General features: G+C 32.4%; 1 protein-coding gene across 1 annotated transcript; it reads left to right on the forward strand.

The window, feature by feature from the left end:
• Window positions 1–6,975: 6,975 nt before the first annotated feature.
• LOC132617698 (probable L-type lectin-domain containing receptor kinase S.5) lies at window positions 6,976–14,505 on the forward strand. The gene is made up of 4 exons (XM_060332763.1): window positions 6,976–7,536; window positions 8,185–9,089; window positions 13,017–13,341; window positions 13,814–14,505. Exons 1-4 carry the CDS (start codon window positions 7,211–7,213, stop codon window positions 14,292–14,294), a joined length of 2,037 nt encoding a protein of 678 aa, XP_060188746.1. The 5' UTR covers window positions 6,976–7,210; the 3' UTR covers window positions 14,295–14,505.
• The last annotated feature ends 798 nt before the right edge of the window (window positions 14,506–15,303 follow it).

Consider the following 15,303-nt stretch of genomic DNA (forward strand, 5'->3'; position numbering starts at 1 on the left):
CATTATTCTTTTCTAGATTAATTAATAAAAATTAAATAGTGTCACATAGGGTGAGTACTAGTTGATAATATTCAAGCTGCTAATTGGGATGGCATACACCAACTTTGGTGGGGCGGATGATCCAATATTTTGACAGTAAAATTTAATCATATTTACCTTCTTTGATGGATCATACGTATATATATGAAAAGTTTTTTGGAAAAAATGGTCCCTACATATATAGAAACACATAATAAAGAAAACGTATGATGTACTAGTACATTTAATATCTGTCATGTACCAAAAAAAACCATACTATAATATTTGGCCCACTTACTCAAATCATTCATCTACTTTTGACAATTAGCAATGCTTGCAAGCTGACCAAAAAAAAAAAAAAAGAAAAAAAAGAACAATGCTTGCAAGTTGCAACTACTTTTTAAAAAGTCTGTTAAGTATAGTTTATTAAGCCACAGTTCCTAAGCCGCCTTTAGGTAAGATAAAGAATATGAAATAAATTAGCAGAAAGTGAAGATGCTAGTTGCATCACATTTACTATATCTGCCCATGTGATCCATCTTAATTTGATAACAGCAGAAATGTCTTTGGTCTTCTACTAAAATTTTCTAAATATAAATAAGTAAATACAAAAAAAAAAAAAAAACAACATTTATTATATTCATGCATGATTTTTTTTAATTTTTTTTATATATATAATGTAATTTTTCAGGGAAGAAGATTTGAATGAACCCCTTTCGCTCCTAATTCTGTCCCGGCTTACGAGAACTAATTTTTTTATGGTGCTCTCACTTTTACAAACCAAAATTGACTGACTTTCTAACTAATTAAGAGATACACCAAAACCTTCTTAATTTTTTACTCTAAATGTCAATAGCCAAGACATGCATGTTTTCTTCGTTCAAAACTTTATATAGTCATCTCTATAGATTAATTAAATTAATAATTGATGTACTATACTTGTCCTTTCTTGTATCATTCTGTTAAACTATTTATCTATTACAGGCAAGTTACTCGTGCAAACTACCTTAATAATCTTCTGTTTAAAGTCAAAAGAAATTTTTTAAAAAGGGTTTTTGTTTTTTCCAGCCAGTTTCCCTCATTTTTTTTTTCTTTTTCTAATTCTGATTAATTCCTATGCTGCAAACTAATTGACTGTCCCTAGAAAAAATATTTAAGGAGATTTCTGCCAGGTTAAAGATTAATCAAATGGAATGAAACCGGGTAATTAAAAAGAGTTTAAGTTCTATATATATTAGAGGCGAATTATATATATATGCGTCTCTCTTATGTTGCTGCTGGTATAATATGGGGTCTTGGCTCTTAGTAGGATGATCAAAAAAGGTTATATTAAAGTTCGATCGATTACTAATGTGGTGTTGTTTTTACCGATACATGGAAGTCATTAATATGGTATTGTTTTTACCAATATATGGAAGTCATAACAAAAGTGAACATATTGTCACGCTCCATGTATTATACCATATGTGAATAGAGTAAATTGATCATCTCTACGTGTGGATGTACGTCATATTGATCAAACCATATAGATATTCTTTGTCTTTCCTCCTTAAATATATACACATATATATATTTCTTTGCTATTATTTGCTGTTAATTCTATTAGAAGATCATTCTAATTTTTTTCCATATGTGCCAGTATTATCGGTAACACAAGCAAAATATCTTCTCAAATCATGAATCAATTTCTGAAATTATAAGGTTAATAATATTTTGGTGATTGCAATTGCTTTTTAAAGTTGTATTTTACTATGCCAAAGTTCCTAATTTAGGTATTAAGCAAACATAGATTAGAAGAAAGTGAAGATTTGAGTAGTACAATTGAAAGCTACTTTCATTACATTTATATGTTAATTTTATGCAATGGAATAATCCGTTTTGCCTTTTGCTTCCAGAAAAGATTTTTTGAATCATTGGACAGACACAAAGATCTTTAATTGCATATTCGTAGAATATATATGTCCAGCCAATACCAGAACTTAAAATGATGTATGAGCTCTTGTTGGCAAGATAAAAGGAAAATAATTAAATACAACTATACAAGTATATGTAACCAAATAATAAAGAAGCAATAAAATTAGTGCTTCATGTTAACCAATCATAGGAAAACAAAAGGGGTTTGTTTATATTAATTTATCGAACTTAAATATGTATTAATAATGTAGTGGTGCTTATTTGGGAATGTTATTTTATATTGTACATAGATTAGTTGTCATCCCTAGCCTTATTGGATCAAGAACAGGATTAGAAGGATAAAAATCGCTAATTCATGCAAAACCATATAGTGAACTGGTCCAATCAGCATGAAAACTTGTATAAATTTTATACTTAAAATTTTTTTTAAAAAAAAAAAAAACAACGACAACGACAACTAATCTGGTAAGATATGACAAGTGAGGAATGACTCAGTGGTTAAGCACCTCCACCCACAACCGGTAGGTCCTGGGTTCGAGTCATACTTGAGGGAAAGTGTGGAAACACTATAAATCCTCCTAAATGGGGTGGAAAAAAAAAAAAAACTGGTAAGATATGACTTTAATTGGTGAACCACTCATTCCCTGAAATATACTAAACTCCTAATGGCTAAGTTTCAACATGTGGCCTGTGTCTACCATAATATGAGGATATTAATGTGCTTTTTAATTATAAAATGTAATTTTATAATTTTAGTGTGATAAACCTTTAATTCAACAATCGTATTGGAATTAACTCTAAATATTTGTAGTAAGACATAATATTGTGTTGATCTCTTAAACTGAGCAACATAAACGATAAGAATTCATATACAAATTAAATGAACTGTAATTATTTTTATAACATTTGTAAAACATTAGAATAATTTATGGCGCGATTTAAGCGCCTGGCATCATGGACGTTGGAGTTGGTAGAGAGTCAACCGCGTGGGAATTTAAATTCCAATTATTCAGAAATATAAAAAATTATATTATATTCTTATGGGAATTTTGTGGTAACTGTGATAAGAAAAGTAGCAATTTGTCCAAAAAAAAAAAAAAAAAGATAAGTAGCAGTGCAGCTGCATATGACGAATTTAAATATTTAATAGTTTGCACCAACTGACGTTACTTCAAATTTCATAGTATACAGCCCATTCTTTTATATTAGAGTAATGTTATTCCTTATTCTTTTTTTTTTCAACACTCAATACATCGACAACATCTTAAACTTATCAATAAATTTCATTTAGACACTCAAACTACAGCTTGTTTCAATTGAATACCTGAACACATGATAAAGTGTTCCTATTAGACATTTCCGGTTCAAATTTTGGAAAAAATTTTTGCGCTGGCTCTCAAGTGTCCATTAAATAGATAAGATACCACTTAAAATATGTCACCTTCTTTAATTATACGCATTAGCCTCAATAAGCCCTAAAACCTCGGGCATGTCCCAACTGAGGTTGTTCTGTATAATTAAAGGAGATGACATATTTTATGTGGTAAACTTAACTACCTAATAGACGTCTGAGAACATCCGCAAAAGTTTTCAAAAGTATGAACCGAAAGTGTCTAATAGAAACATTTTATTACGTGTTCAAGTGCTCAATTGGAATAAGCAGTAGTTCGAGTGTCCAAATAAAATTTACTTACAAGTTTAAGGGGTTATCGATGTATTAAGCCTTTTTTCAACAGTTTGGAGAGAGGGCTTGACAATACTGTTGAGTACAAGTCTGCAAAAATGGGCTTCAATTTAAAATTTGGAATATTGAATAGCATTCCAATAAAATGGTGAATACAACAATTTGTAAGCCATCTTTTAACTGTAGCTGCAAAAGGGATCAAAATCATTTTTGTTGATTTGTTTATCCTTAAAAGTTAAAACCCCTGTCCAGTGGCGGATGTAGAGTTCAAGGTATGGGTACGTTAGAATTCAGTAACTTTGGTATGAAGACTCTAAATTTTATATTTGGAAAAGGGCCAAATATACCCCTGTACTATTGAAAAAGGGTCAAATATACCCTTCGTTATACTTTGGATCTAAATATACCCCTAGTGTTATACTTTGAGATCAAATATACCCTTCCTCCATTAAAATTATCCAAGGTGGACACAAAATCTGACGTGACACTAACAACTCGGTGACGTGGCACCACGTGGCATGCTACCTCACCACTCAATTCATTTACCCCTCTCTTTCCCCTTCTTCACCCACCATTATCATCTCCTCTCCCTTCACAACCACCACCACCATTAGTACCACCATCTCCACCTTCACCCCCTCTAAGAAAAAGGAGCATAAGTAAATGTACTAACACAAAACTTAATCCTAATTGATTAAAGAAAACCCCAACGAACTTAGGCCACTGATATTCCAACTTTAAGCCAACAAAACAATTTTAGTAAACCCCAAATATAGTATTGAAAAGGCAAAACCTTGAATGGGATGTTGAAGGATCTGGTACTGAGCATGAGACTGTGATTGAAGAGCATGAGAGTTCGTTGTAACAAGTTTGTTTTCCATTTCTTCTATTAATTGTGTTTTGTGAAAATCTCAATTCAATTTATTAGCTCTGTAATTCGGTATTTGTTTTTGAAAAAAATGGGAATTACTGTTACAGAGAAGGTAAGGTTGGAGAAGTTTTGTACAGAGACAGGTACAAAACTTATTTAATCAATTAGGATTAAGTTTTCTCAAAGGGAGTGAAGGTGGAGATGGTAGTACTAATGGTGGTGGTGGTTTGTGAAGGGAGAGGAGATGATAATGGTGGGTGAAGAAGGGAAAGAGAGGGGTAAATGAGTTGGGTGGTGAGGTGGCATGCCACGTCAGATTTGGTGTCCACTTTGGATAATTTTAACGGAGGAGGGGTATATTTAATGTCAAAGTATAACAATAGGGATATATTTAGACCCAAAATATAACGAAAAGTATAGTTGACCCTTTATCAATAGTACAGGGGTATATTTGGCCCTTTTCCGTTTTATATTTGTCTTGAAAAATTATCTAATATCTACAAATTACTAAATTAAAACAATAAACTTTAAATTTTGGATTCGTCTGCTGCCCACGGGGAAAAATTAAAGCATCCTTTGCCTTTGTTGTTTCTAAATTAAATAATTCCAACTCAACATTCCCTTTATATAGCATAATGGGACTTTAGTTTTGCTTTCAAGAATTTTATGAAATTAAATGGAGTGACCATATGTTAAAAAGAAAAGGGGTCACATGTTTTTTTTTTTTTTCATAACCAAATATTCCTTTTCCTAAAATGAACGGTCGGTTTTAGAGTACTGAGATCAAAGCATTTAGCTTTAGTGTGAATTCAAACCTCAAATTCTTAACTTCTTGAAAAATATAATTTACCTTTTGTGTTTAGAAATGTCAAATGAAAAATCCTAATAAGGAAACAATTTGACTCTGATAGTAATTAATAATACCATCTAGAATTAGATACTTGGGAAAACGAAAATATCCAAATTTGGATATATATGGCAAACCAATACCATCCATTATTTTATTATAAAAAAAATCCATTATTTTATTATTATCCAATAAAAAGACAAAAGGAAGGAAGGTGGCAAGACCAGCCGACCTGCCCAACTTCTTTCTATATAAGTAGGAAATGAGAGAATAGGAAGCCATAATGTACCAAGGAGCCGTTTGTACATGATTTGAAATTAAAATTTTATTTGGGTATGTAATTTAAATATTTTAAGTTATATTTTTTTCATTGATATAAAAATTCAATAAGTTGTAAAAATTATCAAAACTTTCTCAATTCTTATACAATTTTACCAAATGAGTAAATCATAGTTTATAGCAGAATTAATATGCTATGCTACTGGAAGGTCTTTCTAAAAAATTCAACATCAATTGATCAAACTTTAGTTTAATAAAAAGGAAAATTGAACATGAGTTGTAGTGTAACTACTCTTTAATATAATCCTCTCACATGGTAAGGACAATCTCTTTACGTCGAGCATGCATTTCCCGATAAGATGAATCAACATTTCCCATCTATCAAATTATGGATCTCTTTTTTACAAAATATAAACTTGTGTGTCAAATTTTACATTTAATAACATTTGAAATTATGATTTGAAATCCCAAATCATTCAATTTTGGATATTTGAAATCATGATATGAAGTTGAAGTTGAAATTTTGTGCAAATTGCATAAATAAACACTGATTTGAAATTAAAATATGAATTCAAGTTTTAATCGCATGGCTAAATGCCTACTAAAATTAGACAAAAGGTTCAAATTTATCACTCTATTATATCAAAGATTTTAATTTTATCTTGTGTTATACTTTAAGACAGTTCGTACTTATAATTAGTAAACTATTTCATATGTCCTTTACAAGGGGGATATAGTGTATATGTTACAGGTTCATGATCTGAACTAACTTTACCTAAGATCAATGTGTATGTGATAAAATTTTAGGGAAAGAAGTACAAATAATATACTTCGAACCAAGAGATTACCTCGTTGTACATTGTCCTGTTATAAAAGGTATACGGGACAGAATTCCTACTTGGGTTAAAAAAGAGACTCTATGGCTGCTTCAATGTTGGGATCAATATACTACATGGGATGTGGAAAATGGTGTAACACTGCTAAAAAATCTCTATTTTTTCATAATTAAATATTCTATTTAAAAATTATATTCAAACACCGCTCCATCTTCAAAATTAAAAAAAAAAGTAAAAAATATTTGGTTCTCATGGCCAAATGTCTATTAAATATTTATTGCAAAAATTATAACCAAATGCAATTCCATCTTCAATTTCAACTTCAAATTTTAAAAAAATTAAAATATATTTGATTTTCTTGACCAAATACCTACTAAGATGTGAGGAGTATTTTTGACCATTTTCTCCTAAATATATGTTGCTTGAGCCAGCCATTCCAATTCCCACAATAAAATACTAATCCAATTGTAGGCATATTTAGGGGGCGGGACGGGGTGGGGGGGGGTGGGGGGGCGTGGGAGCAGGTTCCTGGTAATGCAATAAAAAGACACTGAGACCAAAAACCAAAGATTGTTCAAACTTCAAAGTTCAAACCTCCACCATACTAGTATATTATTATAACTGTGTGTCAGCCACTCTGCCTCCTCCAATATTTTACAATCTACAACAAACAAAACAAAGCAAATCCCAACGTGCTTCAAAAAGCTTCTTTTATCCCTCAAAAATCCTTACACTTCTCTCTAGTGTCTCTTCACGAAAAAATGGGATTGTTAACAGCAAAAATCATCACAATCTTCATATTTTTGTGTTGTCTTGAACACATATCTCAAGCCAAGATAAAGAAATTTGACAAGCAATATGGAGACCCTTTTGACGATACATATAGACCAATCTTTGAAATCAAACACCCTGCACAAATAAACTTAGGGGCACTTCAAATTACCCCTGACACAGCTTCCTCAGATTACCCAATGTTCAACAACTCAGGCAGAATCCTCTTGAAACGGCCCTTCAAGTTGTGGGAGAGCACTGATAATGACACAAGGGTGGCGTCTTTCAACACTTCGTTTCTCGTCAACATTTACAGGTAGGTAGAGGTGCCAAATGTGCATGTTGGATTAGATTTGGGCGGGTTGAAAATGGACTAAGTTAATAAATTGACAAGTCAATCTCCTGCTCAAAGTTACTTGAGCTACTGAAATTGGCCCATTCAATATTTATTAAGTCTTAGCTTGCGCTTATATATAGATTTGGTTGAAATTTGACAAAAAAAGAGTTTCATTTGAAAGTTGAAGTTGTGTTTGGACATGCTTTTTCCTTGAAAAATAGTTTGAAATTTTGTTAGTGGAAGAAAAAAATTCACTCAAAAACTGGCTCAAACTAGTTTTTGGAACTTGAAAAAAAATCAATTTTAATTGAAAAACTAATCAAATTCCATGAAACAATGTTTTCAAAAAAAAAAAAAAAATCTATATCCAAACGAGAGCTTACTTTCTTTGTTCTTTTATAAATTTTTAAGCACCTAATAAAATTATTTTTTCTTTATTATAGTTTATTCTTTTTGAAAATAATTTGAGAAGATTTTTGTGAGTCAATTTGGACTATTAATCCAATTTTTAGACCAGCTGACATGAATTAAGCTAAAAAGGGCTAAGCTAATAATTGGACAGATCATTCTTGAAAGGATTGAGCATATTATATTTTTATGGGCTAACTTTGTCACCCCTATTTGCAGGCCAACAAATCAGACTGCTGCCGAAGGGTTAGCTTTCTTGATTTGCCCAGATTTCGAGCTGCCACAAAACAGCCAGGGCCAATATTTGGGCTTAACAAATGCTACCACAGATGGAAATTCTAATAATAAAATTATCGCGGTTGAGCTAGACACTTTCAAGCAAGATTTTGATATCGATGCCAACCATATTGGCATCGATATTAACAGCGTTGAATCTATAAAGTCTAAATCCTTAACCCCAGGTGGCATTGAACTTGCTCCAAAGGGTGCAAGATTTTACAATATTTGGGTACAATATAATGGTATAAACAAAGTTCTTGATGTGTACATTGCTGAACAAGCAAAGAAAAATGGGTCCACCCCACAAAGGCCAAGTGATCCAATACTAACTCACAATCTTGATTTAAGACAATTTGTAAATCAAGAATCACACTTTGGTTTCTCTGCTTCAACAGGGCATTTTAATCAATTAAACTGTGTGTTAAGATGGAACTTAACAGTTGAGTATTTTCAAGAAAAAAATCAAGGGTTTATAATTGGTTTATCTGTTGGGTTGTCAGTATTTGTTGTGTTCTTGATTTTGTCAGCATATTTTGGGTATTGTTACTACAAGAAAAGGGCTGCTAGGTCTCAATCAAATATTTTGGGGGCATTAAAGAGTTTACCTGGAATGCCTAGGGATTTTGAGTTTAAGGAGTTGAAAAAAGCTACTAATAATTTTGATGAAAAGAATAAGCTTGGTGAAGGGGGATTTGGAGTGGTTTACAAAGGGTATTTAGTTGGTGAAAATTTGGAAATTGCAGTGAAGTGGTTTTCAAGGGAGAGTATCAAGGGTCAGGATGATTTCTTGGCTGAGCTGACTATTATCAACCGTCTAAGGCATAAACATCTTGTCAAATTACTTGGTAAGTTTTTTTCCCCTCTGTTTTTTTTTTTTTTTTTATAGTCTTGTCCAAGTCCGGATAAAGGAGGAATTTTATGTTGAGTTGACAGCCAACGAAAAAATAATTAAATTCTTGAATGGATATAAAAGTTCATCTATGAGAAGTTAACTAATTTGGATTGGCGCATACTTGATTGATAGATTAGTCCAGGTCGTCGAAGAAATTTTATCTGCAATCTATGCATAGGTAAGCAAAATCCATTCTAGAATTCTTTTCATTACTTCTAGTGCGAAAAAGATCCCATAAAAAAGGAAGAGAATATATAATAGACTCATACTTGCATGTGCTTTATTACGAATAGGCATTAATCTCCAATTCCTCCAGTCTTTTTACGGGTACTTTTTTAGTAAGTCGTGAGTCATCTTCTTCCCCAGTATAGTGATCGCTTCCATGTTTTTCTCGTTTTTTGTCAAATGTTTATCCTCCATCTTCGTTCGGAAAAAAGGCTTAAAGTTAAATATTTGTTACTATGGTACCAAGAATTTCATGTGAGCTAAGGAGTTCCATTTTGACTCATATTAGGTCCACTTGCAACTTGAGAATGGTCCCAACAGTTATCCAACATGGAGTATAAGATAGTGTCAAAAATGGTGTGCGGCACACACCTTGTGCAATAGTTTGAAAGTGATAAATATTTTTAGAATTAAGTTATGCCTCTAATATTTTTTTCCTGAGGATTTGATTCTTTTCAGTTGTAAAATAAGCCAATAAAGGGATAGGATTTGGAGTGACGGAAAGATCAATTATAGAAGAACAAGAAACTGGATGCGTTTTTCTTTGACGCGAAATAAAGAATCCAATAAATTGTACGTGTTCGTTCGACAGAATCCAATAATTTTAAAAATAACTTTTAGACATTAAGCGAAAAAGTTGTGATCCAAAATTCATAAGCTAAAATTTTTGGCTCCTGGTCCAAAACTTAGAAAATGAAATATATCTAAAATTTAGAGGCGGATTTCAGGATTTAAATATTATAGATTAGAATTTGAAGTTATATCACAACTTATTTGATTCAATGAATTAGGAAATTATTATTTATATTTATTTAGTAAACTTTTTAATACCTTGTAGGGTATGATCACTCGAATGCAAAGGGCTACTTTTGACAGCGTAACTAATTATTAATGCCCTCTTGGCGAAAAATCCAAAATTTAATAAATGTTAAATTCTTGGCTGGAAGACAGAAGAGCACTGGTTCATTTCCTTTGAACTTTTCTTGTTTTCTCTGCCAGCAATTTCAAACATAGGCCCCAGACTCTTTTTATTTAAATGCAACTAGCTTTAAAAAACCTGTCTAGGATTAATCTTTATTAAACTTTGAAAACAGCAATTATAGAATTGTTAGGTCTTGAAATCATGGTTTTGATCAAGATTTTTATTTTGTGAAATCCGTAAATACTTGTCCTTATTTTTGTTTATTTTTGTTTCCTTTCTTACCAGCAGTCGTAGTATTTCTCAGGTAGTTTCTTATCATTTGATTTTTGTTACTATCTATTATCTTTTGTTATTTGCTTAGCGTATTGTGCATACTGTAGTTATTGTTCCTTTTTCCTTTATTGACTTGCTTAGTTTTGCTTTATTCTAAGCCGATGGTCTATCGGAAATAACCTTTCTACCTCTCAAGTTATGGGTAAGGTCTGTGTACACTCTACCTTTCCTAGAACCCACTTGTGGAATTATAATGGTATGTTGTTATTAGGGCTATTCAAAATCGAAGCGTAACCGATAACCCAACCGCGAAATTGGTTTATTGGTATCGGGTGATCAAATTAACGGATGGGAAACAATTTGAAATTTTATAGTTAATGGCTTCACGGTGCGGTTTACTTATTTTCCTTATCGATTTAGCCGTTAAACCGTTAAAGAATTATTACATTTACAATTACCCCCGGCTTATGTATTACATTTGGACTTTCTACTTTTATAATTCCCACTTTTCACTTGCACATTTTTACTTTCTTTCTTCTACTGGCCTAGCTCTATAGTGGACCATTTTAGAATCTATGTTAATCGTAACTATGTATTTCTCTTTTCGTTTGGAAATGTAACAATTATAGAATATTTACTTTTTTTTAATTTAGGATCTATTAGGAAAATAGCATAATTTCCTTATTTTATTCTCTTCAAACACCTATAAATAGTGATGTTTTCTTGAATTAATACAATGAGTTATCATTCATGGGATAATCTTGAATTCATATAATGAGTTATCATTCATGGGATCGGCTCTACTCCTGTGAATTTTCTTCAGTAACTATTAATAGTAGCTTAGATTATTAACATAATCTACATTAGTATTTACAATTATTGAAGCAACAATCATTGGAGCGGAGCTGCTCCCATCATTTATTCTCCCTTTGGTTTTCTAGTTTATCTGATTTTTCTTTAACACTTTCCTGGAAAATCATGTGTTTATAAGGACATTCAATCATGTACATATAAGAAATGAGCTTCACCCTTTTGTTCAACTATGGATATGATTATAAGCAGCCATTTTCAACCTATTTTTTTGTGATGTGTTTATTGCATAGAAGAATTTAGGATTTTAACTTTATGTGTTCGACTTTTAAGGATCTTAGCATTGAACCTATTATATTTTAAAGTTATGAATTCATATCTACTTTCTAGTGCATGTTTAGTAATTGCTTACGCATAAAAAAAAATTCCCGTGCCAAAAGTACGGGGTTCATATGAACCCGGTATCGGCAAAGGTGCGCCCCCCTCTGATTATCTATATAAGAAAGGTGTGTTCCTAGGTGTGAGTGGGAGAGAAGAAATTTCACAATCAAGGGTTTTGAATAAAACGACCTTTTGATTTTTCATTTTGCCATTTTCATTTTTATCGTCCTGGCGTCAAACTTCTTTTCCGCAGGACCTTCCGTATAACATCGCCACCCTATTAGTGTTTAACCACCAAGTTTGGGATGGATTGTTGCGGTCCTCTACACCTAGGACAATATACTTTTCATAAGGAAATGGTCCCTGAAAATCACCTTCAATGTTATAGAATTGGACAATTGCTTCAAAATGCAATCAACTACAATTAATGCTAAGATAAGACCCTACAACAAGTCATCATAATCGAGACAGGTCCAATTGTAGGTCCTATAAGAAGTTGATTGGAACACTACTACCCTACTTCTTTTGCCATATAAAGATTGATATCCTCAATAGTATTGATTGGATAAATTTATAAAACATTATTATTGTATTCATTTTTTTATCGTTTATGTACTGAAAATATAAAGTGACCTGTAAGTACTTTTTGAAGCTCTTTTACCACTGCGCTAAGATTTATACGCCAGTAACTATAGAGAGCTTCCAATATCATTATTATTACAGTACTATATATTTATATTATTTTATATGATGATGACATGAGTTGAACTTAAATGAGGAGACATGGTCAATGAGGATTCATATAGTCGACCCCAACTTGTTTGCAACTGAAGCGTAGTTATTTTTGTTTTACTACTACATTAGGATCTTCTCCTATGTTTAGGGGATTATGTTTAGGAGATTCAACAATTTATATATAATACAACAATTGTTTTATCCTATTTAGCACATTAATTTTATAATGAAAAGGGTTCAATTGGATCCCTTCCCAATAGGCAGCTCCGCCTGGTTACAACATGTGACTTGCTTTATTTTTTAGGTTACGAATCTCGCCTTTATATGAATGTTTACCTGTAGTTATATTTAAGTGACCTGATAGTTTCTTTAAACTGTTGTATGATTTTGAGGTTAATCTTATCATTTATGACATGACATTACTTCTACTATTAGCATGGTATCAGAAACATTTGTATTATCAACCTTTATAGCAGACTTTTATTTACTATCTAGCATATATAAGTATCTTACAATCACGTATTATTGTGACAGGATGGAGCCACAAGCATGGAAAGCTACTTCTTGTATATGAGTACATGCCAAATGGTAGCCTAGACAAACATCTCTTTTCAGGGCCAGAAAAAGAGCCACTCAGCTGGAATGTCCGGTACAAGATTGTATCGGGGGTCGCCTCAGCCCTGCACTATCTGCACAATGAGTACGAGCAGAAGGTGGTCCATCGAGATCTCAAGGCGAACAACATCATGCTCGACTCAAACTTCAATGCACGGCTTGGGGATTTTGGCCTGGCACGAGCAATTGACAACGAGAAGACCTCATATGCTGATGAGGCCGAGGGCGTCCTTGGCACGATGGGGTGCGTACTGTTGGTTTTCTAAAATAGAGCGGAGCAGCAAAAGGATTAAAAATAATTGAAATTGTTTCTAAAATTTTATTTAGCTCTCATTTGGACGTAAATTTTTTTAAACGTTTCTTCAAAAAAATAAAAAAAGTATTTGAAAACATTGTTTGTTCATGAAATTTGATCAGTTTTTCAAGAAAAAAATTTCAAGTTCCAAAAACTTGTTTGGACCAGTTTTTGGGTGAGCATCTTTTCTTTCACTCACAAAACTTCAAGAAAAAAAAATTCAAGTAAAATGCATGTCCAAACACCTTCAACTTCCAAAAATTATTTTTCAACACAACTTCAAGAACTCTTTTTTTCAAGTATCAACTAAATACATGTCCAAGCAGTAGCAAAATTATTTAAATTTAAACAAAGAATCCTCCTACAACTAAACGACTTATTATTGTAGTAAATCAGCACTAACTGAAGCAATTTTCAACAGGTACATCGCACCAGAGTGCTTCCACACGGGAAAAGCCACTCAACATTCTGATGTCTATGCGTTCGGGGCAGTGTTGCTTGAAGTAGTATGTGGCCAGAGGCCTGGAACCAAAGTAAACGGCTTTCAACTCTTTATTGATTGGGTTTGGTATTTGCATCGCGATGGAAGAATCCTTGAATCTGTTGACACGAGGCTCGGGGATGATTATAACGTTGACGAAGCAAAGAGATTGTTGCTACTGGCTCTGGCTTGTTGCCATCCGATTGCTAGTGAACGGCCTAAAACACAAACTATAGTTCAAATTATATCAGGGTCAGTGCCAGCGCCAGACGTTCCACCATTCAAGCCAGCATTCGTGTGGCCTTCTATGGTGCCAATTGACATTGATTCGGGTAATGTTGATACGATATCCATCACAACTCCCCAGTTCAGTTCAGGGAACAACAGTATTGAGTATCAAAGCAAGTGGGTTTACCAATAGCAACATATATATAGGCCACTTTTATGGTGTAGTTAGTTTAGTTTTATAAAACAACTATTACCAACAGGAAAGAAAAGTTGATTTTACTTTCTCTTTTAATGTTTTCTTGCCTGTAATTATGTTTTCTGATGAGGTTGTCAAAAGATTTCTTCTGTTTTTCCTTGTTTTGATATATATATATATATATATTTTTTTTTTGCTTCAAGTTTGTTATTATGTGCTAACAAGAATAGAAGCTACCATGTATATATAATACTAATCCCTGCATTACTTATCCATGTATAACTTGTCTTCGAACCGAACGATCCCTTATAGTTGAAGAAGTCTTGGAATGATCTAGGTAAGAACCAAAGGAAAAAGCTTTAAGAGATAAGTCTATGAGCTTTTGGTTTATTATATTCCTAGAATCCAAGTACATTAAGTTTCTATAGAGATTCTTTTAATAATGAAGCAAAGATTATTTCCAGTATTTGGACATATATATGTGTGCAATTTGAGAAATTCTTCTATTAAAATATGTTACACTAATAAAGGAAAACATAACTAACTATGTTTACACTGGCCAACAACTTAATGCAACACTTCCCTTTTATCCTGGCTGTACTTTGTACATATATGGAGTTTTGAGTGTTAGCTTACTGCAAGAAAGAAGACATTTTCCAACAAAAATTTTTGTTACCATAATATTAGATATTGCTGCGAAAAATACTTTTGACAACAATAAAAGGGTTATTGCATTAAGTCCTGATGCAAAAATTTTATGCAACAACAAAAAATATTGTTGCCAAAAACTGACTTAACGCATCAAAAAAAAGTTGTTTCCTTAAATTTAGATGTTGTTGATAGAGACCCATGTAGTTGTGGCTTAAGAAAGTTTTTTGCAACAAAAATTGTTGCTGCGATAGATTAACTTTTTGTCAACAATATTAGTTGTTGCAAAAACTTGGCAGATGGACAGTTAAGAATCTGTTATGAAAGCTTTTAGCAACAATTACGATAAATCAAATAT

Source organism: Lycium barbarum, chromosome 11, assembly GCF_019175385.1.
Source record: "Lycium barbarum isolate Lr01 chromosome 11, ASM1917538v2, whole genome shotgun sequence".
NCBI classification, from domain to species: Eukaryota; Viridiplantae; Streptophyta; class Magnoliopsida; order Solanales; family Solanaceae; genus Lycium; species Lycium barbarum.

What these genes read in the sequence shown, in the direction of transcription:
- LOC132617698 (XM_060332763.1), top strand. Translation starts at nt 7,211, where the DNA reads ATGGGATTGTTAACAGCAAAAATCATCACAATCTTCATATTTTTGTGT. An exon ending in TTTCTCGTCAACATTTACAG is followed by an intron (nt 7,537 to 8,184) that starts GTAGGTAGAGGT and finishes CCCTATTTGCAG; the next exon opens with GCCAACAAATCAGACTGCTG. An exon ending in ACATCTTGTCAAATTACTTG is followed by an intron (nt 9,090 to 13,016) that starts GTAAGTTTTTTT and finishes TTATTGTGACAG; the next exon opens with GATGGAGCCACAAGCATGGA.